Consider the following 23207-nt stretch of genomic DNA (forward strand, 5'->3'; position numbering starts at 1 on the left):
TTCATCCTCTTGGATATTTTTCGGTGCTGACATGACAAGGACATGACCATGCTTGGCGCCTCATGACCAAGTTGAATTTTCTGGCTTTTTAGTTTTCGGCTAGTTGCAAGACATGTTGGTGGAGATGGCAAAATAACTTATTAGCTGCATAAATGAGAGAACAGCGATTCGATGCCCAGGCTCATCTACACCCGTGCTGAAGAAAACAATACATGTGCAGTGTCCAATTTCTGACTTTTCCGAAAAGTATTGCTAACATTTGCATTTTCATGCTCCGTATATGGCACGCCAGTTGTTTTCATCAACAGCCAAGTTTTGTACACTCATGAAAACTTCGGAAGGGAATAAACCGCAGCTTTACCGAGAAAGACATTAGCATTGCAACTTCAAATAAATAAGAACAATATGAAATAAATTTTATGACAAACTGCTAGTGATATTATTTAGTGCCGTCGATATCGACATTTTTATCGATAAACTCGACCAAAGTTAAAAATGTTCAGCATAGAGTAGCAACCAAACTATGCCTTGTAAACTTGACCCTTGACCATATGGAGTGGTGCCACTTTTTCTCATACAGTATTTGAAAACGAAGCTGCCGATTGCTCGGTTGCAAAATTCTAAGCAGCGTACGCCAATCACATGCGGCGTATAGAAAATTCATCCGATTGGTCATACGCGCTAACCCGAGTATTATATAAACTGCCCCATTGGTCTTCTCGCCATCCATCCATCCCTGTCTCCCCCCTCCCTCGACCCTCTTAACTGCAAGCAAGCAATGGGGGCTCCGAAATGGGTGGTTGCGCCATTGGCGCTGCTGCTGCTCCTGCAGCTCGCCGGCGCGTCCCATGACGTCCGCCGCAGCCTCGAGGCCGAGGCGGCGTCGCCGTCCGTGCCGGCCTCCATTCTCAGCCCCCTGCTCCGGACCGGCTACCACTTCCAGCCCCCCATGAACTGGATCAACGGTAAGATACCCGCTGCTCTTGCTGGACCTGTCTGATTCTTCTCCTGTTTATGCTCCGCTCCGCCTTCCAACTAGATATGGCTCTCGTTCTTAAATACACACATGTGTAGCCAGAACATGTCAGGCCGTAGACAGAGAGATATGTCCATCGGTAATGCCGATGCTGATTTTAGACGTGTGTTCTGTTCGTCATGGGGGCGGACACAACATCACAGACAACACACAGGTCTGAGAATTCAAGAAAGATAATACATACTCACTCCGTCCCATAATGTAAGACGTTTTTTGACAGGGAGTACTAGTATAGACTAGAGTAGTTGTTTAGTTTGTGGTTAGTTTGTAGCCAAGTGTTAGTTTGACCAGCAAAAGATTGCAGCCCGGCCGGCGAGGGCGCGTCAAAATCGACGGCTTTCTTTCTCTCTCGCCGTGTTAGTTAGGGAGTCCCGCAGCTGTTTCCTTCTTCTGGTTCCTTGAGAAAAGTCGAGCTGGAGGTTCAAAGATTTCGCAGTAGCACGACGACGATGGAGTCCTCCAGCTCACCATGCCACGAATCGTTGTTCGGATATAATATTACATCTGATCTGTATTTATGTAGTAGGAGTAGTACTATTTGTATATGTTAATATAGCTATTGTTTACTAGAGCTTATTGTAGTGCTTGGTTCTAATTAACTTGTTTTTTCCGTGTCTCTTTGGGTGTCTGATCGTGATTGCTGGGACGGCAAAACTCATGGATTCCAGATCCGAATGGTACGACTTCTGCGACCCATTTCTTCTACTTGTCTCTGTCTTCTACTGTTACCCAACCAGATCTTGAACAGTTTGTGCATGTGCGCAGCACTTTTTTTAGATTATCAGAGAATCGAAGACCAAATTTTATTTTTGTAGAACAAAATATATAAGGACATGAAAATTTAGTAGTACTATTCGAAATGCACATGCATGCCGCAGTGTATAGGATAGGATGGCCTTGTGATACTGTCGACAGCATGCAACTTGTGCTAGCAGCTAGCTGACATGTTTGAGACGTGGTTTTGGAACATACAGGGCCACTCTACTACAAGGGATGGTACCACCTCTTCTACCAGTACAACCCCAAGGGCGCCGTGTGGGGCAACATCATCTGGGCGCACTCGGTGTCGCGCGACCTCATCAACTGGATCGCCCTCGACCCGGCCATCAAGCCCTCCATCCCCACCGACCAGTTCGGCGTCTGGTCCGGCTCCGCCACCATCCTCCCCAACGGCACGGTGGCGATGCTCTACACCGGCATCGACCGCCCGGGCACCAACTACCAGATCCAGAACATCGCCTTCCCCAAGGACCCCTCCGACCCGCTCCTCCGCGAGTGGGTCAAGCCCGGGTACAACCCCATCGCCATCCCCGAGGCCGGCATGAACGCCACCCAGTTCCGCGACCCGACCACCGCCTGGCACGCCGGCGACGGGCTGTGGCGCATGCTCGTGGGCGGCCTCAAGCCCGGCACGCTCCGCGGGATGGCCATCCTGTACCGGAGCCGGGACTTCAAGCACTGGGTCCGCGCCAAGCACCCGCTCCACTCGGCCCTCACCGGCATGTGGGAGTGCCCCGACTTCTTCCCCGTGCGCGAGCCGGGCCACCCGGACGGCCTCGACACGTCGGAGTTTGGCCCGCACTACAAGTACGTGCTCAAGAACAGCCTCGACCTCACCCGCTACGACTACTACACGGTCGGCACCTACAACAACCGCACGGAGCGGTACGTGCCCGACAACCCCACCGGCGACGTCTACCAGCGGCTCCAGTACGACTACGGCAACTTCTACGCGTCCAAGACCTTCTACGACCCCGCCAAGAACCGCCGCGTGCTGCTCGGCTGGGCCAACGAGTCCGACAGCGTCGCCCACGACAACGCCAAGGGATGGGCCGGCATCCACGTACGTCTTTACTACACTAATATTAAAAACGCTCTTATATTATAGGACGGAAGGACACCAGAGCATATATGGACTGATTGGTTGTGCTGCATGTGCAGGCGATCCCGAGGAAGATATGGCTGGACCCCAGCGGGAAGCAGCTGCTGCAGTGGCCCGTGGAGGAGCTGGACCAGCTGAGGGGCAAGGCTGTCAGCGTGGGTGACAAGGTCGTCATGCCCGGCCAGCACTTTGAGGTCACTGGCCTACAGTCCTACCAGGTTAGTACCATTGCTAAATCCTCGCTAAGTAACACAAGCAAGCAGCTGCCATCATGGCCCCTGCGAGTGCAGCCAGTGTCGCTGTCTAGGTAGCTTCTGGTCCATCCATGTCTGACGGGCCACGATCCTTGTTGCGTGCCCAATTCCGGCTTGTCCTTGTCACCATCACCATGGACTCCAAAGTCATCGATCTTGTCCACGCCCGTGTCTCGCTAGATCTTGCTTGCTTGCAAGGCGCCGATGCAACTCTCGTTTTCAACCTCCCTTTTCCATCCACACATCCGCATCATCCTCACCACCGGTTGAATTGTCTTTTTTGTAACCTACATCACGTAGCAAAATCGTTCGTCAAGTAGTCGTCAACGGCGTCCGTGGGCGCACGCTGTTGGTCCAGAGCGATGCAAACAATGCGTGCACTCCTCGTTTGATTTCCAAAGAAGCTTCGAGGTGCTCATATACATATACTAATGGATGAGGTATTTTGCTCTGGCAGTCTGACGTGGAGGTGAGCTTCGAGGTGCCGAGCCTGGACAAGGCGGAGCCGTTCCATCCGGCCTACGCCAACGACGCGCAGAAGCTCTGCGGGATGAAGAACGCCGACGTCAAGGGCGGGGTGGGGCCCTTCGGCCTCTGGGTCCTGGCCTCCGACAACCTGGCCGAGAAGACCGCCGTGTTCTTCAGAGTATTCAAGGACGGGCATGGCAAGCCTCTCGTCCTCATGTGCAGTGACCCCACCAAGTATGATTTCGCCACATCTCTCTCTCTCTCTCTTTCATCTCCCGTCCATCTATTTCAAGTGTAAAACATTTTAAGTTTCTAACTCAATGGGCCATTCTTTTTTTTGTGTCGACAGGTCATCTCTCACCGCGGGTCTATACAAGCCGACGTTTGCCGGGTTTGTCGACACCGACATTTCGTCCGGGAAGATCTCCTTGAGAAGCTTGGTGCGTACAAAGCTCGTTTGTAACATCATTTTGACCAGTGCATTTTCTTTCGCATGAGTATTTGAATTTTTTGTTGACCAACGTTGATTTCCGTTTTCAGATCGACCGTTCGGTGGTTGAGAGCTTCGGCGCCGGAGGGAGGACCTGCATCCTATCGAGAGTGTACCCATCCATGGCGATCGGGAAAGACGCGCATCTTCACGTGTTCAACAACGGGGTGACCGATATCAAGGTGTCCAAACTAACGGCATGGGAGATGAAGAAGCCGATGATGAACGGCGCCTAAGTGTATATGCTTTCTTGGGAGTTTTGGTTTTGGCTTAGTGTTGTTTTATGTCGACCTACACCACGTAACTGATTGCTCGTCTGAATGAAGACCTCTTTGAGTATGTAGAAGTGGCTAGAGAAATTTGTTGTACGAGCAAAAACATGATGATTCCACGCTGTTATTAATAAAGATAATAAAGACCTTAATGATTTTCTTATTTCCACTGATGTCTAGCTCTTTGTACTGTGCCAAGGGATGAGATCGATGATGCTAATCTGACTCAACTGCGATGAGATAAGCACTAGTGCACTACTAGAATTATTTACAATCTCTTTTCTCGGTGAAGTCAGAAGCACTTGGGAGCAACGGATGTTTTCACCAACCTTCTTTTGGCCATTTGGTCAAGCAGAAACATGGTGCACGCTTTTGCCTATTTTTAATGCATGTGTACGTATTATATATAGTGAACGAAAAATGCACAGGGCATAGATGCACGACAAGCTGCTATGCTAGCTCAACCAGTGGTGCAGATTATTCTTTATTCTTGTTCTTTTGCGATTAAGTGGTGCAGATTAAGCCTTACTAACACGCCACAAAAGTATCATCGGTTGGAATCTTGGTAAAGGTTAGTGGTAGGTTTATGTAGTATGGGTAGTGGGATAACCACATGATCGTGACTAAGTTTGAAAAGAAAAGCACAAGGGTACGGAGGACGGTGCCCGTATCATCGTGAAAAAGCTTATGTTGTCCTGAAAAGAAGTACTATATGTAGCTATCTCCAGGTGATGGATCTGCCTACGACTAACAACAAATGTAATGTAAAGGCACATACAACGTCTCATCCAAAAAGGTGCATATATTAACTAAAATAAATCTGTGACGGCCGAATTGCACCCACGTCGAACTGCACGGCACAAAACTCCGTTTACTTATCTACTAGTATTGTTTTGGTAGCGCATATAACACGTGTAATCTAGTAGTTGAAATCACAGGTCACAACAAATAGTAAGACAAGTTGCCATAAAAAAAAGGTACATTATCATGTGCAAATTTAGAGATGGAATATATGTGTAACTTTAGGTGTAAACATGTGCAACATAGTCAAATTATAGAGTGAAAATTTTCACTTTTACCCCGCATTTATACATTTGTGATAGTGTTTACCCCCACTTTAAAATTTCTCACATTTCATCTAGAAGTTGTTACATCTTGTCAAGTTTAACCCAATTTAACGATTTGTCCCAATTCTGGACGCCCAGTACACCTTTTAGGCCGACATGGCTGGTTACCAGTATTCCAACTTCACATCCATGCTCATCTAACCCACAACGCTGCCCCTGCGGCAAATCAAATGATTGCTTTCGTCTCTCTCTTTTTTTTTGCGAAAAGAATAAAATGACCATTTGATTCTTTTTGTTCTTTGTTCACATAGTGGGTCTGGCTTGATGATACAGTCGTGACACTTTGTAAAAACGTATGGATAAATCTTGCCAGAAGAAATTAAATTGGGTAAACAATGTCACAAAGGCTTCATAACCATTCGTGCCATGAACATGACTATTGAGACAAGAACATCTTCCTGCTCGTCATTGCATCTTTTGCGAGTTACTTAATTCCGGACGTGTTTCTCTTCCTTCCTTTCTGGCACATGATCTACAGAAATCTTGTTTTGGAAAATTGCCCTGTGGGCGAGTGGCATGGGTCGATCTACACGGAGGCAACTTGACACATTGCGCACGATACGTTGTTGCTCGTCGACCTGGATGGCTGGATTCCACACCCCCCCCCCCCCCCCCCCCCCCCCCCGCCCCCCGCGGCACCCATCCTCTAGAGAACCGGTGAAGCTAGCCCGTCTCTAGCTAATGCGTGTGATCTAAACGAGAACAGTGATAGCAGTTGAGTGCGTGAGATCCCAAACTGGCAACTACCCCATATGCAGCTAGAATGCGATCGATGGCTCCACTACGTATGGTGAGTGGACGCAGCTCCAGATTTGATCATGCACGTAAACGTGCCAATAATTATACCGGCGGCCAGCGGATGCATCATCTTGTGCTGGCCCGGCTTCATGTCCGCGGAATGTTATCTCGAGTGGGACAATGTCTGCTCCTAGTTGGCAACTTTCATCTTGCATGCTGATCAATGATAAATAACAAACAAATAAAATCAGCGGGCGAAAAAACTCACGTGATACTATATATCTAGATCATGCAAATATGCATGTGGATGTGGTCCAGCGAGATATCTAGATCTTGGTTGGCCCTACGGCTAGTATTTTATTCCTCCCATGGATTTTATGGTATAACCATTATTTTTGATAAATGGCATTTTTATTAATTAAAATGTAGCATCAAGCAGATACACATCATTAAGAGTAGCATCCGGTCTCTGTATAACTAGATGTACATAGCCAAACACCAAAATTCCGTAACAATATAGAGTCATATAAACGGACGCTATACCTATGTCGAAAAGGACATGGACCGATGTACTATAACCATATGATTGCTAGATCTCTTGAGCCGACATTCATTGGCCAGATATTTTAAGATAACCACTAGCGTGCCGATCCTGAATATACGTTTTGGATTGACTTAGTAGGCTTGTAGCCCAACAAAACCGATCGTTGCAGGCCGCGATCTTTCAATCCAGAACGATTGCGATGCACGCACAAATGATTCTAGTGAAATGTGTCGTTGGATTTGACAACTTTTAGCATACAAGATAGTAGATAGAGTAGCGATCTGGGTGCTCCGGAGGCCATACACGGTGATGCACTCAATCGTGATGGAAAGGGACATGACTTGCATGCACTACAGATTGCATACGAGGCAATGGCATGCGTGCATACGCATGTGTGTGAGTGTCATGCACTTTTGCACAAGTGGTGGCACAAGCTGCCATGGACTAGCTAGGCGCATGCATGAAAGCATCAAGCATGTCAACATGCATTGCACCGGACAAGAATCGAGAAGATCACCGGCTTTCCATCGAGCAAGACTTTGAAGAGTACTTCGCCGGCGGCAAAATGGACAACCACTAACGATGTGTTTGGTAGGTCTCATTATTATTTTTTAGATATTTGTACTCGTGATTGAGTTGGGCCTGGTTGAGTAACCACAAAAATCCCCTTTCTCCCGCCGTCGCAGTGCGACTGATGTTGTCGGGCCCGGCTCGCAACACCGGGGAGCGTCGCCCGCTCCACCCCACTCCACGGGCACCATTGGGTGCTTATGCCCTTAGTGATGCCGGACCGGTCGAGGACACCCGAGTCGGAGGCCTGGGTCGCATAGCGCGAGCGGCAACGCACGAGGGAGGCCCTAGCGGCGGGTGATGCGCCGGCAAGGCGCCGGGCAATCATGTGCATGTTGGTCGATCCTGAGGACGTGCTCATCGCGTCCGTCCTCCGGCGCACCCTGACAACTGCGGAGTCGGATGCACGGCGAATCCGGCGGAAGAACGCCAAAGCTCTCCTGCTCGCTATCGAGTTGTCGGAGCGTGAGGCGGCGGCGAAGGTGAAGGCGATGAGGCACGGTTAGGAGCAGGATCGTTGTCTCCAGAGGTTTGTCGGGGTGCACATGGAGCTCTCGGACGACTCCGACAACGGATCAAGCTTCGACGGCAACGACGACGACCCTTCGGCGGCCGATGCCTACCCCGACAGCCAAAGCAACACTACTGACCGCAAGGGGAAGGGGGCGACGAGGAAATGGTGATTTCCTTCGCCCTTCCCCGTCTAATTTAGTTTTTTTTATAGTATATTTACGTACTATTTGACTGAAACTGCATTTTTTTTGTTGTCTGATGATCGTTTATGCTTGATTTATGCCCGATTTAAGTAGAGTTAGTGATAGTTCGTTGATCTACCTATTTTTATTTTCATACATGCATGCGTTGCATGGATATGAGGGACCGGATTTAAACTACACGGGTGCGGACGCATCAAAATTAAGAGTGCCCGCGGACGCGCTCGTAGGTGTCCACAGGCATTTGAGGTGTCACATTTGATGTCTTGGGTTATAGATGCTACGAGAGAACAATCATTACAACTGTATGAACGGGAAATGTCCACAAGGAAGATGGCATGCTGAATACGATTTCATTTAAAAACTAGCCACTCCAAGCTTAGCAGCCCAATTAGCGAATTCTGTTTGTTTTATATGGCTCCCTGCAAACAAAAACCGATTTATCCTTACGATTATTTGATCTTTTGGAGCGACACTAGCCAGAAAGTGTCGGATAAACATCAACGTGTGCGTGTCGATCCCATTCATACAAGTAGCTGAAGACAGCCAACCTGTCGCAGAAGCTTTTTGTTCCTTTGGATTGACTTGTAGCCCAATAAAATCAATCGTGCAGGCCGCGAACTTTCAATCAAAAATGATTGTGATTCACGCACATAGTATGATTCTGCGCGGAACGTGTCGTTGGGTTTGACTCATTTGAGCATACAAGATAGAGTAGTTACTGTACAACAATATCCGATGATGTGGGTACTCCGGAGGCCGAACATGCCGATGCACTCGATCGTGGTGGAAAGCCTATTTTTTAAATGTCACAAACATGTTTCTGTGAAATGGGGGGACATTTTTTGTAAATGCAATGTACAGTTTTTGTATGGTAGAAAACATTTTCTTGAATTATTCATTTTTTGTATGAACACTTTTTCAATTTCACGTACATTTTACTGAAATGTTTAACATTTTTTAAACTGATATGATTATTTTAATTCTATAGACCTTTTTCTAAAACTACCCTAACTAATATCTTACCCTGATTAACATTTTTTGGAATTCGTGGTTTTTAAATTTCTTAATTAATATTAAGTTTTTTGGGATAATACATTTAGAATATTTCTTTGAAAAATATGAATAAAAGGAAAAAAAACTAACCTTCAGGGAGCTACTTGGATCGGCCCAATAGTAGGGACGGGGAGGGCTCCTTGAGGCGAGACGTCCTTTGATTTTGCAGTAGGCGATACATAGCCTGGTCACGAATAGAATCAGACCGGTTTTAAACGGTAGCGCTGTTATTTTGTTGGTCAGCTCAACAGTTTTTCTTTGGAGGGGGCGGGGGGGGGGGGGGGCTTCCATTTTATCCTTATTTATTTTTAAGTTATGCAAATTTTATAAATTTGAGAATATTTTAAAAATACGCAAACAATTTTAATTTTCCGGAACATTTTAATTGTGTGAACATTTTTTAATACATGATCACCTTTCCAAACACAAGTAAACATTAATTTTGTCATAAAATTTGACAAGATTTTGTTAAAAAAAGTTCATACTTTTTTAAAAACCAAAAAATTATAAATTCGTGAACATTTTTTTGGAGGGCGGCTGGGAGGGTAAAGCAGGCACAACGCATGATCCATTCCATTGTGCATGTTGCGGAAGTGCGCAACAAGGGAGTGTCGCTGTGCACGATCCACGCGATAGGGGTGGGGGCAGGGCAGTATTGAGAGGTAGTGAGGCACGACTATACAGTGAGAGGGAAATCAGGGATGAATTGAGCTCAGTCGATTGAATTAAGCCCTAAAACCTAAAAGTACGTTCAACTTATGAGACATAAATTAAATAGTTACATGATTGATCAACCTTCAGATTAGACCAAGCACCGTAAAATTCACTTTTAGTTAGTGCCAACAACATTGTCTTGAGTGATTCCATCTTTGAGGTGCGAAATCCTCACTTCAGAGTCACCGGCTCTTATCTTCTTACGTGGTTTCTCAAAAGACTTAGGTACAAAGTAGTACTCATGGAACCCGAGTCCGCTTGCCCTACCATCGGAGGGAATGCAAAATTAAACCATTGGATAATATAGATAGGTTGCATGGTTAAAAAACTGCGAGCGCGTGGCGCGGACTTTTTTTCCATGAGAAATGCTTTTCCATCTTTGTTTTTAGAAATACTTGTAATTGTATTCAATCCCAACAAACTTTACAGATACAATCCTTTGGATTATAGAGCAGAGTAATTGTAGTGTAACTCCTATTACTAAGAATTACAAAGATATTTCTAGGAGACATATTCTCGATGGTGGCAGTCCGTTTAACATAACCTTCTACCAAGGCTTTAGTAAGGATAATGAAACCACATCGAAGTCGTGACACCACATTTGTATACCTGCACGCACTTGACTATTTTCAAAGGTTTGCCAAAGCCCCATGAGCTGCCCATCTAAAAAAAATGAGAAGCCATGAGCATTGAGCGTGCTTGGTCAGGGGGGCGATCCCTTAGTATTGCCGGTCGTCGAATCATACAATTTTCACCAAGATACCGACGAAGCACACTGAAGCCAAAAGATATCAAGGTATCCCACTTGACGACGTGGGAGATGAAGAAGCCAATAATGAATGGCGCCTAAGCATATATGCTTTCATGGGAGATTCACTTTTTGGTTCAATGCCGTCCGGCGCCGATTTACAGCATATAACGAATTGCTTGTTTGAAGATCTCTTTGAGTAGAAGTGGTGAGAGAAATTTATTGTGCGGTTGATGGTTTATGTCACGTGTTGCACGAATAAACATGATGATCCCACGCTGTTGTTATAGAGAATAAAGAGCTTCTTGCATTTATTATCTCCACTGATGTCTCTTTGTAGTGTGTACTGTGTCACTGGACGAGACCTGACTAAACTGTGACAAGATAAGCACTATATAAATATGTTATCATTTCCAATCTCTTGGTTTCCTAATAATACTAAGTCATAGGCTCATGGAACCATGGGATGCCGTCACCAACTTCTGTTTGGCCATTTGGTCAAACAAATACTTAGTGCACGCTATTGCATTTATTTATACATGCATATGGTTATAAATAATGAAGAAAGGATGCATAGGGCACGACCACATGGCAAGCTTCTATGCTAGCTCAAGCAATGGTGCAAGTTAACCCTTGTTAAAACAGCACAAAAGTACCCATAAAAAAATGCCACAAAGTATCATCATAGTTGGTATCTTAGAAAAGCTTATGTAGCAGTAGTAGTGCGATAACCACATAATCGTGATTAAGTAAGAAAATAAAAAGCACAAGGCTATGGAGGACGGCACCATTATCATCATGAAAAGCTTATGTTGTCCTCAAAAGAAGTACTATATGTAGATATCTCTAGCTGGGTGGTCGATCTGGCCTATGACTAACAACAAGTGCAATGTAAAGGCACACGCAATATCTCACTTGAAAAGGTAGATATATTAAATAAAAGTAAATGCGCGACGACCAAATCCCACCCATGTGGAACTGCACTGCATTACACAAATATTAGAGTGTTTTCTTATTGTTTTGGTAGCGCATACATCACGTGTAATATATTTGGTTGGAACTACCGGCTGCATAAATAGTAACACAAGTTGCGATCTGGCAACTTGTCATTCATTTGAGAATTTTTTATTCCTTTTTTTGCGGGGAATCGAGGGCTTTATTCAGAAGAAACAGCTCCAGCGCTCTCAGCCAACAAACTGGTGATCAGCAAGCTCAACACTCCGTTTCTTCCAATGTGCAAGCAAGTTTTGCACACAGATGAGTGGGGATATTGGCATGTCTCTTAACATGACTAATAGTAAAAAAGGGAAATGAAGCAGCTAGTCCCTCAATATCAAGTAACGCAGGCGCTGTAAGCGAGCGCAAAGAACGGCGCGAGCTTCAAAGATTGACGACCTCCAAGTTGTCGGTCTCCATCTCCACTCGCACAAAGCCTCGTAGCTGAGCAAACACCACTCCCTCGCGGAGGGCCAGAGCCTCCGGTACTAGTGGGTCAGTGACACCCTGGACCGGTTTACACCAGGCGGCCACGAAAGCATCAGGTGATTTGACGACACCTCCCAGACCGCACCGCCTTGCCTCCATCGAGATGCCAGCGTCGGTATTGATTTTAATACATTCATCTTCAGGAGGCCTCCAACCATGACCCCGCAAAATCCTTGCATGGTGTTGTGGTATTTCTAGCAAGGACAAGGTCTCTATGATCATCTTCATTGAGCGAGTCGGATCCAAGCTATCTCTATCATGTGTTACATTGTTCCTGGAAGTCCAGATCGCCCACATTATAGCCTGGGTATATCCAAATCACGTCTATGGAGATCATAAAAAAAGGCTTTAAAATCAAATTTGATCGGTTCTCAAAAATGTTGATAGAATTCAACAGTAAAACCATTGGGTGCAGGAGATTTGTTATGTGGCACACTAAAAACAACACATTTTATTTCTTCCATGTAAAACTCCGTAGTTAATTTCTCTACAGCTTCAGAAGGTATACTTTTGGGATCCTCTAGATCTAAAGATATAGAAGAGATATCAGGATGTCCAAAGTTTTATAAAAATTGGTAATATGAGTAATCAACTATTTGTGTCCCTCAACTCCCCCCCCCCCCCCCCCCCCACACACACACACACAGAAACAGGAAGGCAGGATATATCCAAAAAATAAGTACGGAGTAAAAGGTAAGATCATCATGGTATAGTAGTTCCACTACTTTCTCGTTTCTAACTTCCAAGGTTCAATTACATATTTTGCGCGCACATCCTGGCCGCGCGATTTCCACCACAAAAAACACTTGATGCTACACCACCATTTCACCTATAACATCGTCGCTAATCAGCAGCGATTACCTGACCACCTTAGAATAAAACAATGCACCGGAAGAACGCTATACTTCAGCAACGTAGTATGTTCAGAGCTGCTATTGCTGTTGCTGATCATTGCTTAGCATTGCCGAAAAGGGTCTGAAGAACGGTGTCACCTAGCCCGGGGACCGGCGACAGGAAATGCCCGGTTGCGGGGAGCTCATGGTAGTTCACCCAGCTGAGCCGGCTGGCGATGTGCCTCTGCAGCACCACGGGCACCAGGCCGTCCTCGTCGCCCTGCCAGATGTGGACAGGGCAAGCCGGCTTCGGCAGGCTCATCGGGTCGAACTCCCACTTGCCGAACATCACCATCATGTCGCGGTAGTACGACTCATGGATGCCTTGCTGTGTTGCCAGTTCCATCTTCTGCAAGATCAAAGAAATCTCGTTAGGTAAGATCTGAAGTGCTGCGGTTCGGTAGTGATGACAATGGTGGAGCCGAGGTTGACCTGCTGGAACGTGCCGTCGGCCTTGAGCTTGGCGCGGATCTCGGCGTCACGCTTGTTGGGGAGCGGGGTGGTGCCGGCCACGACGGTGGAGGTGGGCAGCCAGCTCTGGTCCATCCACCAGTGGAGGATGCCAGGGGCGTAATGTGACACGCGCAGCGCCCACTGGTCGCCCACCTCCTGCTTGTTGTACACCTCCGCGGCGAGATCCGCAGGGAAGCCCGGCCACCAGTAGTTCACCACCGGAGCCATCATTGCAGCTCCAGCAATCCTGCATCACAGAGTGATCGCCGTTTATCAAACACTGACGTTGCCACAAACAAGTTAGCTGCTTGGCCTGCAGCAGAGTTCTTTGGCATGACTGTCACAACGCTGCTTACCTTTCAGGGATGTACTTGAGGGCGCCCCAGACAGCATGACACCCGAGGGAGATGCCGATCACATAGAATTTAGGGCCCAATCCTAGTGCGTCAGCGAGCTCCTCGACGTCGAGTGCGGCGCTTTTCACAGATCGGTTAGGGTTCGGGTCGCTCTCGCCGTAACCCGCACGGTCGAAACCCACCATGTACACGCCGAGCTCTTCAGCCACTTCCTGAAAACCCACATTTAGGTTCACACGTTAGCACCCGAGACAAAATGCGACGTAAATGAGCAGCATATGACGTCTGGAAAGTAAGCATCACAGTGTAGATATGCTCAAAATATCCAATTGGAACTTTCCATACAAAGAATTAGTCAGCACTTGCATAATAACATATTAACATGAGAAAATCTTCATGCTTGCCGGCAACTAATAACAACGCGTGTTGTTTCGTCAGAAAGAAAAGGTCTTCAGAGGAAACGTTCAGCCTATATATGACATGGTCATGGTCAAGGTCAAGTAGAGAACAATGGCATTGGTAGTGTTTGTCAAGCTGAAAAAACAGAGGAACCAACAGATGGGCACCAACTAATCCGAATTCAAATAATGCCATTGAAATAGTAGGATTGAGTTCTCCAGAAAAGTACTGCTCCAGTTGAGTACTGCTCCCTCCGTCCGAAAATACTTGTCATCAAAATGGATAAAACAAGATGTATCTCGAACTAAAATACATCTAGATACATCTCTTTTATCCATTTTGATGACAAGTATTTCCGGACGGAGGGAGTACTAATCAAGTGTGAAATTCCAGCACTGCAATGCAGTTTGTGAAGCCTAAATGCTTGCTTGCTCTGAATCCTCTGACCAGCCAGGTTGCAAAATTTATGCATCCTTGAGTAGCAACAGGACAGAAATTCTCTGAACATCCAAAAAGAGCTAGCACGATCTTCTCCAGCGGACGATCCCCAATTCGGCAATCCAATCCACGGATAGGGAAAAAATCTCCCGGTTTGCGAGCCTACACGTGCTCTGATGTTCGCCATTGTCGCGGCGGCTAAAGGTGGAGTCGCTCTACAGGGCAGCGGAGCGCGGGGCGACGTGTACTGACCGGCGAGGGGCGGACGGTGTCGTGGCGGGAGCCGGTGAAGCCGTGGGAGAAGACGACCATGTAGCGCGCGTCCTCCTTGCGCGCGCCGGACTCGGCGTAGGCGAGGTGGCGGCCGTCGCTGAGCCGGACCCTGGGCGCCGTGACGGGCGGCCCGCCGGGCGCCCCGCAGATCCGCGGCGGCGGCGGCGGCGGCATCACGGCCCCGTAGATCCACCGGCCCAACGCGCCCGCCAGCGGGCCCATGGGCGACCCCGTTCCGCCCCTCCTGGCGCCGCAGCTCAGCACCGGCGCCTTGCACAGCAGCTCCATCGCCGGGCTGGCGCGACGGGTGGGGTGGAGTGGACCTCTCCCTGCTGCCGCCTGCCGGACGTCTCCTAATTGGGCAGGCGGCACTAGGAGGGAGGACTAGGACGTGTTGGCTGGCTCTCCTCGAAACGGTCACATGCGAGATGAGATGAGATCCACCCTCGGTCGCGGTGAAGCGGCCGCCATTAATTCCTGCTCCTCCACGCGTTCCACGGGATTCCACAGGTCACCGTCGTCCGTCCGGGAGAGCAAAGCTGGCATCTTTATTTTCTCTGCTCGCGCTCGCCGGTTGCTCCTCCTCCAACCACACGCCGACACATTTCTGCTCGCACCCAACAGAATAGACCTTGCTACTTCTCCATCTTTGAACAGTCCGGCCAAGGCACAGGAGAAGGTTACGTGAGGCTCTGCTCAGCTCGGAAAGCTCAGGCTCAACAGCTTCCCTCTCTGTCCGTTCATGCAGAAAAAGCGCTCTTATATTATGGGACGGAGGGAGTACGTGCTACTAGAAGATGTACTGTGCTGTGCTGGAACGCAAAGAGGTGTCCTTTTCTTGGAGGTGTTGGTTGAACAAACTAATTTAATTTATCATCGATTCATCACTGTGCTGCAGATGACGAGATGGTTAAGGTGACTGAGCCCTTTCTTTCTTTCTTTTGGCCTCGCTTTCATTCAAATTGAAAAATGACTTTGACATGCCAAGAAACAACGAAAAAAAATCCCCACCAAACACCAACGACTTTTTCCCGGGAGCTGGGTGCATACGTGCCCGCCCGTTGCCATCGGCGACAGCGCAAGCGCACCCGACGAGCCAACAAGAGAATCGATTCGATTCCATCTCCCACCCAACCCAACGTGCCTCCGTGCACACCAGCTCACACACACACACCCGGCCAGATTTGATTCTTCGGCTTTGGGGTGGCGGTTTCATTTCCCGTCAGCTAAGCATTAGCTAGCGTACGCGCTAAATCATACTCCCTCCGTCCGGAAATACTTGTCATTAAAATGAATGAAAATAGATGTATCTATAATTAAAATACATCTAGATACATTCATTTCAATGACAAGTATTTCCGGACGGAGGGAGTACTATCATCGGGGCCAAGTGATCGAGCTGCCAATCATTCCTACAGTTCGGCCACAAATTAGTCTACTTTAATCAGTTGGATCAAACGGAGACTAATGCATCATTATAGTAGTCGGCCGGCCGCCGGAGAGAGATTAAACTAGACATGCGACGCCGGCCGGCTAGCCGGAGCTGGAGTCGAGGCACACAAGGGGGGGTGTATGCATGCGTTGCATGTGTGTCTATATGCATGTATGTACCTGGGTGGCGCGGACGCTGTCCTCGCGGGAGCCGGTGAAGCCGTGGGAGAAGACGACCCTGAACCGGGCCCGCTCCTTGGGAGCGCCGCTCTCGCAGTAGGCGAGGCGCCGGCCGTCGCGCAGGGCGACGCGGGGCGCGGTCACGGGCGGGCCGCCCGGCGAGCCGCAGAGCTTGGGCGCCGGCGGGTCGGCGGCGCGGGACAGCCAGCCGGCCAGCGACCCCAGCATGGCGGCCGCCGGCGCGGGGGACATCATGTCGCCGTCGCCCTTGCGGCTCCTCGCCTCCTCGTCCCACACCTGCGGCATCGACGTCACCCACATCGCTGGAGGCGTTTGTCCTTGTTGTTGCGTGCGCCGGCGGTGGAGATGAAACCGGTTGCGGTGGGATTGCGTGGAGGCGAGGCGAGGTGGCGGCGGTGGTTCTCGGTCGCTGGCTAACTCGGCGCGGGCGTGACGCTACTTATAATGAGCACGGAGGGAGGCGAAGGGGTGGCCTGGCTGACCGGCCGGAGAGTTGGTGGGTGAGTGACCGGGAGGGAGGCAGCGTTCTTCACCTACCGACTGCCGTGGCGTGGACGCATCGCACGAACGCGGATTGGACTCCGGCGTCGATGAAATTCTCGAGCGGAATAGCATGTGGGGAAGACTCCACTAGCTAAGCTAAGCTAGGTAGCCACTCGTGCGGTCGTGGCATTCTACTCGTGCGCTGCGCCCCGGTGGACGGAGTGGTAGTAGTAGTGTTTTTAAACGGCCGTGATGGGATTTTCTTTCCGTAGAACTTTCGAGAGCTTTATTCAACAAAGGAATTCGCCCAACAGCTGAAGGCTGCTCACCAGAAAGACACGGGTAGTCTCGAGCCAGCTCTCAGTCACGTTACGCGTGCATGCACGCTTAGCGCACACACTTTATTGCTCTCGTTACATGTTTGTTGAATTGCAAATGAAGAAAAACTAATAACGGACTCTCTAATTTCAGCACAAATCAGTGCTACAACCGAGCGATCAGTGTAGCTAGTGTTCCAGAGGTTAGCTGCCTCTAGACAGTCGATTTTCAGGGCCACAACGGTGATGCCTCTTAGAGCAACTCCAACACGCCGATCAAAACGAATGGTGATTTTGTCTAATTTTTTTGGATCGGCCGCCCGCTTGGCGTCTGTCCTGTTTTTCTTTTGGGTCGGCCCTGCACCCAAAGCCAGCACACATGCAAGCACACAAAAAGGGACGGGAATTCGACCACGCCATCTCAACCATGGTCATGGCAACATATTTGCCGGCATACACAAAAGGAATAGCTCTCGCCGTCATAGATCACTCGTCGTCAAACTTGAGCATGTCGGTCTGCATCTTCTCGCTGCGCGCGTTCGCCTCGTATCCGCGCCGACGCAAATGAGGCCCAAGATTGGGCCGAGAATGGGTCGGCAGGCAGAAGTGCGTCTGTTTAGGTTTGCGTGTTGGACCGACTTTTCTGCGCGCGGCAACCCAAACGGACACGTCCACACGTTGGAGTTGCTCTTAGCCTACAAAAATGGCGCCCTCCCTGATCGCAAGGACCTTAACCCAACTCCACCGCGTAACCCTATCCTGTCCGGCCCCGTCCATTTGGGGTAAAACGGACAAACGGGGCGGTCCAGCGCGCGACGTCCCGGACCCTTCTAGTCCATTTTGTGTCCGGGCCGACCCATTTGGAGAGCAAAGTTGCTCCGGGTTTGGGGCGCCGCGGACACCGAACGGACGCGTCGCTCGTCCGCGTCTGGTCGCGTGGTGGGGAGGGCACCTACCTCCCACCCGCCAACATAAATGCGCATGGGCGGCCGGCCCCACCTGTCATTGGCCCAGTGGAAGGTGTCCCCGTCCTTCTTAAATGGGCAACCCGTGGATCGGTCGTCGTCCACACTGCCCCACTCCATCCTTCTGGACGCTGCCGGCCTACGTCGACCTCGTCAGCGACGACGACGACACCGGCGGCCACTGAAGACGGCGACGGCGACGACATCGACAGGCAAGGGTAGGGCGTTCGGGCGAGCGGCGTCCATTTTTCTTTTCTTTTTCATATTTAATTATTAATGTCACTCGGACATGAACTGGGCCGTTTTGTGGTCGTGACCCCCTAACTAAGTTTTATGTTTATTAAACTGCATTTATTTACTTTTTTTGTCATTTTATTTATGTTTTCTGTTTTTTTAAATCATTAACTGACTCGGACGTGATTTGGGGTGCGGCCGCGCGGTGGGCGAACGCACGACCCAATGGACAAGGCCGGACACGGACGAACCCATTGACACTCCAAAGGGACAAAATCCGGTCAATCCGAACGTTCATTTGAGATTCGTGCGGTGGAGTTAGCCTTAGCAATTAGTGGACCCGAAACTCCAGTAAGCGGATGGGCTGCGATTCGTTCACCGGTGGACGTATGTACGTGCGCGTGATATGAGAAAAAAGAAAGTAGGGCTGTGGTTGGGTGGGCACTGGCCAGTTGCGGCTCAGCGTGGGACGATCGATCGAATCGAATCAATCTCGCCTTGGGTGCGCGGGGGGCCGGTGCATGCGCACCACGGCGATCCACGGCTGAAAAAGAATGTTACTACCAGGTTCCATGCATGCATGCCGTGCATGAGGGCGGCCGCCTCATGGGAAACAAAATACTCCTTCCCTCTAGGTAGGTAAGTAAAGTCATTTTAGGTTGTGCATCATGACCAAGAAAGAGAAAAAAATAAGAGATCTTAATGTTTATTTGCTAATTAATTGCATTGCATGCAATGAAGTAACCACCGCATGTCGTGTTTGGTAGTCTCAAGTCATTAAAAGCATGCACACCCTCATCTCTTATTGGTTGATACTATGTGAAAAAACAAAAAACGAGGTAGAAGTTAATGCACCGCGCCTAAGTGTTTTGAGATTATTTGGTTTTTGTAAGATGACTTATACACCTAAACGGAGGAAGTACTAATCGAGTTCCTCGTTTCTCGCCGCGCCAAGACTAGAAGGAGCCCTGGAGTAGTATACTTAGGCTGGTCATAGTGGGAGTAACATAGGTAGTAACATAGATGCCACATAAGCAAAAATGGTGATGTGGCAAGTAGTTAATGAGGAGAGAGGCAAACAGAGTAACATAATATGTTACCATCACATAGCGGTTTCCAATGCATAATGAGTCTACAAAGTAATAAATGAAGGCAACTATGTTACCACAACTATGACACTACCCACTATGAAGGTAGTAACATAGAGGGTGCTTGAATACAAGGGACTATTTTTAGTCTGACTAAAAATAGACTCTTAGGCTAAAGTTCCAAGCACCCCTGACTAAAGAGAGGCTAGGACTAGTCTTGAGGCTAAAATCTTTTAGTCATGGGAAACCTACTAAAATATGTATTAGCTCTCTCTCTCCTCATTTAATTCCTCTCCTTAGTTCTGGATTGGAGGGTTTGGAGGATAATAAATGCTCAATAACTAGATTTTAGTCTCTTTAGTATTTGGATCCAAGCATAGGTGAGACTAGCAAGTTTTAGTCCCACTACTTTTAATCATGGGACTAAAACGTATCGAAGCATGCTCTCCACTATGACCAGCCTTATTCGCCGGTGCGCCGGTGACCATGCATGCGCGCGCATTGCCCGGCGGATGGTGGCCACGGCGACCGTTGTGCGCCAAAAGCAAAACAACACTCACTCGCTCGCTCACTTCGTCGGCGGCTTTTCGTGGTGCGGGAACCGTGGAAAGACGATCGCACGAGCGCGCGTGATGAGCGGCGCCTTTCCATGTTGCCGGCTGACTGGCTGGCTGGTGAGCGAAGGCTGACGTACGCCGGACCGGCCGGCCGGCCGGGTGGCCAGTGCATGCAGTGTGTGGTGGACAGTGCGTACCATGTAGGCGTCCAACACAACAATTCGTCGTGGAAAACTGTCCGTCTGCGTATGAGCATGATCCCACCATCAGACTGTTCTGTTCAACCGGGACCGGCCGGCCGCCACCACCGATTGATAGTGAGCAGCCGGAGGCAGGACCACGCCTCACGTTATCCACGTGTAGGGTCCGGCGCGCCACCTGCATTATTGGGCGCCAAAGCTGCCGGATGTTATATCCTCCTCCCTGCTCTCTCTCGTCTCATCTCCACACACACACACACACACACACACACACACACACACACACACACACACACGGGTTCAAGCCTGTTGTGACGTGGAATTAATTCCACCTTGAATTTACTTGGTGCCTGGCTATTCTTCTTGCAACAATGCACCGGGTGGTAGAGCTTGGTTGCTTGGTTGAGAGTTTGAGGAAGTAGGAGTCGACCAGTTGGTTAGGGCATTTCTAGCCGAACCCCTATAACCGGTTATGGAGGAGTAAAAATTCGATTTTACTCCTCTAACTGGAACCTAGCCGATCCCCAATCCGCCGTAAGGAAGAATCTCCCTATATTTACTCCGCCGCTCGGCGCCCGAGTAAAAGCCGCGCCTCTCCTTCACTACCTCCCTCTCCACTCCTGTGCCGTCCCTCCCACCCCCCGCCGGCACCCGCGCGCCGCCACGGACGTTGCGTAGGCTCCGCTGTTGTCCCCGACCACTTGGATTTATGCCTCCTCGTCCCGTCGTCGGCACAGAACTGGTGGATCTGTGGTTGCAGCCGCCGCAACTGGATTTGGCGTTTCTGATTGCCGGCCGCTGCGCCTTGCCATGGATTGGCCGGCAACCAGACCGCACAGCCCCAGCAACACCTCCGTGCCGCATGCAGGTATCGGCTCGGCCTCTAGCCACTCGAATCGGCCCCGTCAGCGGTTTGCCGGAGAAGACACGCCCGACCGTCACCCGGGCTCGGCGCTAGCTCGGCAGCTCATCGGCTCGCCGTTACCGGTCATATAGTGCGATGACTACCCGCGTCGGGTGGTGCACCAAGTTTCTACCATGCCACAACATCCCAGATAGGTGTTCTTCAAATGCAAAAGTAATGGGGTATGTGCTTCTTTTGATTCGGTTGTTCACCGAATTCGGTTAGAAATGTGCTTCAAACGAAAAAACAATTTCGGCAGATCATTGTTTCCTCCAAAGCAAACCATAGGCATAGACGGACCGAAAGAGTGGACATAAACTCCCGCGTAAAATCAGATGGTTAGACAAAGTCCAAGACGCCGGCCGACCGATGATTGGTGCCATCTTAAACATGCACCCTAGAATCAAGGAGCTGTTGCTGCTGGCCTTCCGTGGACAGGGCAACGGTCAAGAATGTCACGCCCTTCTGTGCCTGCCTCGCAAGCTGCTCTGTTGACGTGACAGAGATACTCACAAACGGTGTGGAAACGTATTTGGTCAATCCTCTGAGAATAGACCACTTCTTCAGTGAAAGAAAGAAGAAAACAAAAATATTTGTTAGCAAAGAGGATACCACTTTGTTGCTTCCTGACTACCGTGGAAAACCGAATGTTTAATCAATGATACTCTTTCATCATCTTATAACGGCAAATAAAAAAAACTCGACTTGAATGATGTGTGTGTGTGTGTGTGTGTGGGCAACTCAGGAATGTAGGAGGAGGAAGACTTCGACATCCTAAAAGCTTGGGTGTGTGTTTTTCGATATCAGCGAAGGTGTTTCTGTACGGGCCTATGCTACTTAATACTGCTCCGGCCAGAATTACTTGTCGCAGAAATTGATGTATCTAAACATGTTTTTAGTTCTAGATACATCCATCTATATCCATTTCTTCGACACGTAATTCGGGGTGGAGGGAGCATATATGATCCTTTGGCTTTTTAAAATAAATAAATAAATAACTTGGATAAACTTGTTGCTTTGAGTTGCATTTTTGGCTCATTGCACTTCGCCAAAGGGTGGTGGCCAACCGAACGACTCGTCGGAACACATCTTTATTTTTTTGGAGAGACTTTGTATCACATCCCCGGTAGGTGAATGTCATATTCATGTGCCCTGTGATGGCTCATGAGAGGGGGATAATGACCAAAGGAAAAAAGAAAGAAGCGCTGCGCAGCCATGGACAAACACACAAGGTCGCATCAGCAAAAATAGTAGTAGTACCAGTGTATACGAGTTAGCTCTAATCATCTTGTCAGGGTGGGGTGGGAACCATTAATTTCCATCACATCTTGAGTAGGTGAATGATGGCATGAAAAATGAACCGATGATATATGAATAGGGTCGCATCAGCTAGCTGCCCCACGATGCAATTCAGTTTCTGTCATCGTCGTCGTGTACAATGACACTAACCTATTGTGAGCTTGCTAGACACAGATCATCTCCGGGAAACTTAGATACTACCTCCACCCTCGTCTATTGGTCCCTATTGTATTCTGTGTCAAATTTTCACTATAAATTTAAAAAATCAATAGCCTGATCATCAAAGCAACATCTTTTCACCTAAAGCCAGGGCTCCGCCTCCTCCTCCTCCTCCAAGAAAGAAAGTTAGGGTTCGTGCCTCTCGCCGGCGCCGGCGCAGGTCCTAGGGCCATGGAGGCGCTGTGGATCCTGGCAAGGGCCGGCGGGAGGGCTCCGTTTTTAGTCGTTTTTTCAATCTTGTTAGGGTTTGTGTCCTACTAAGGAAGGCGAGACGGCGGCGGCTCCCTAAAGATGGAATAAAGGTCTCCCCGCCTAGCCCCCGTTCCGGTGGTGCGTCTAGCATCGTTGGTGGGCGTGTGGAGGTGTGTCTCCGGCAGATCTATCTTTGGTGGATTTGCTC

General features: G+C 49.1%; 2 protein-coding genes across 3 annotated transcripts; one reads left to right on the top strand and one right to left on the bottom strand.

Annotated features, from left to right (window-relative positions):
- Positions 1-696: 696 nt before the first annotated feature.
- Positions 697-4565, top strand: LOC101290655 (beta-fructofuranosidase, insoluble isoenzyme 1). Its single transcript, XM_044515893.1, has 7 exons — positions 697-965; positions 1705-1713; positions 2011-2879; positions 2978-3136; positions 3630-3874; positions 3990-4080; positions 4181-4565. The coding sequence occupies exons 1-7, from the start codon at positions 779-781 to the stop codon at positions 4364-4366; spliced, it is 1746 nt and encodes a 581-aa protein (XP_044371828.1). The 5' UTR covers positions 697-778; the 3' UTR covers positions 4367-4565.
- Positions 4566-12762: 8197 nt separating this feature from the next.
- LOC123093841 (uncharacterized) lies at positions 12763-17240 on the bottom strand. Of its 2 annotated transcripts, none has more exons than XM_044515894.1 (4): positions 16521-17240; positions 13800-14011; positions 13423-13690; positions 12763-13339 (listed from the first exon to the last, which is right to left on the bottom strand). In XM_044515894.1, exons 1-4 carry the CDS (start codon positions 16839-16841, stop codon positions 13046-13048), a joined length of 1095 nt encoding a protein of 364 aa, XP_044371829.1. In that variant the 5' UTR covers positions 16842-17240; the 3' UTR covers positions 12763-13045. The 2 variants fall into 2 exon arrangements, with proteins under 2 accessions (XP_044371829.1, XP_044371830.1); XM_044515895.1 differs by lacking the exon at positions 16521-17240 and adding an exon at positions 14889-16116.
- Positions 17241-23207: the final 5967 nt, after the last annotated feature.

Source organism: Triticum aestivum, chromosome 4B (assembly GCF_018294505.1).
Source record: "Triticum aestivum cultivar Chinese Spring chromosome 4B, IWGSC CS RefSeq v2.1, whole genome shotgun sequence".
NCBI lineage: Eukaryota > Viridiplantae > Streptophyta > Magnoliopsida > Poales > Poaceae > Triticum > Triticum aestivum.

What these genes read in the sequence shown, in the direction of transcription:
- LOC101290655 (XM_044515893.1), top strand. Translation starts at nt 779, where the DNA reads ATGGGGGCTCCGAAATGGGTGGTTGCGCCATTGGCGCTGCTGCTGCTC. An exon ending in AGGGATGGGCCGGCATCCAC is followed by an intron (nt 2,880 to 2,977) that starts GTACGTCTTTAC and finishes CTGCATGTGCAG; the next exon opens with GCGATCCCGAGGAAGATATG. An exon ending in CTGGCCTACAGTCCTACCAG is followed by an intron (nt 3,137 to 3,629) that starts GTTAGTACCATT and finishes TTGCTCTGGCAG; the next exon opens with TCTGACGTGGAGGTGAGCTT.
- LOC123093841 (XM_044515894.1), bottom strand. Translation starts at nt 16,841, where the DNA reads ATGTGGGTGACGTCGATGCCGCAGGTGTGGGACGAGGAGGCGAGGAGC. An exon ending in ACAGCGTCCGCGCCACCCAG is followed by an intron (nt 14,012 to 16,520) that starts GTACATACATGC and finishes GTGGGTTTTCAG; the next exon opens with GAAGTGGCTGAAGAGCTCGG. An exon ending in CCGACGGCACGTTCCAGCAG is followed by an intron (nt 13,340 to 13,422) that starts GTCAACCTCGGC and finishes TTGATCTTGCAG; the next exon opens with AAGATGGAACTGGCAACACA.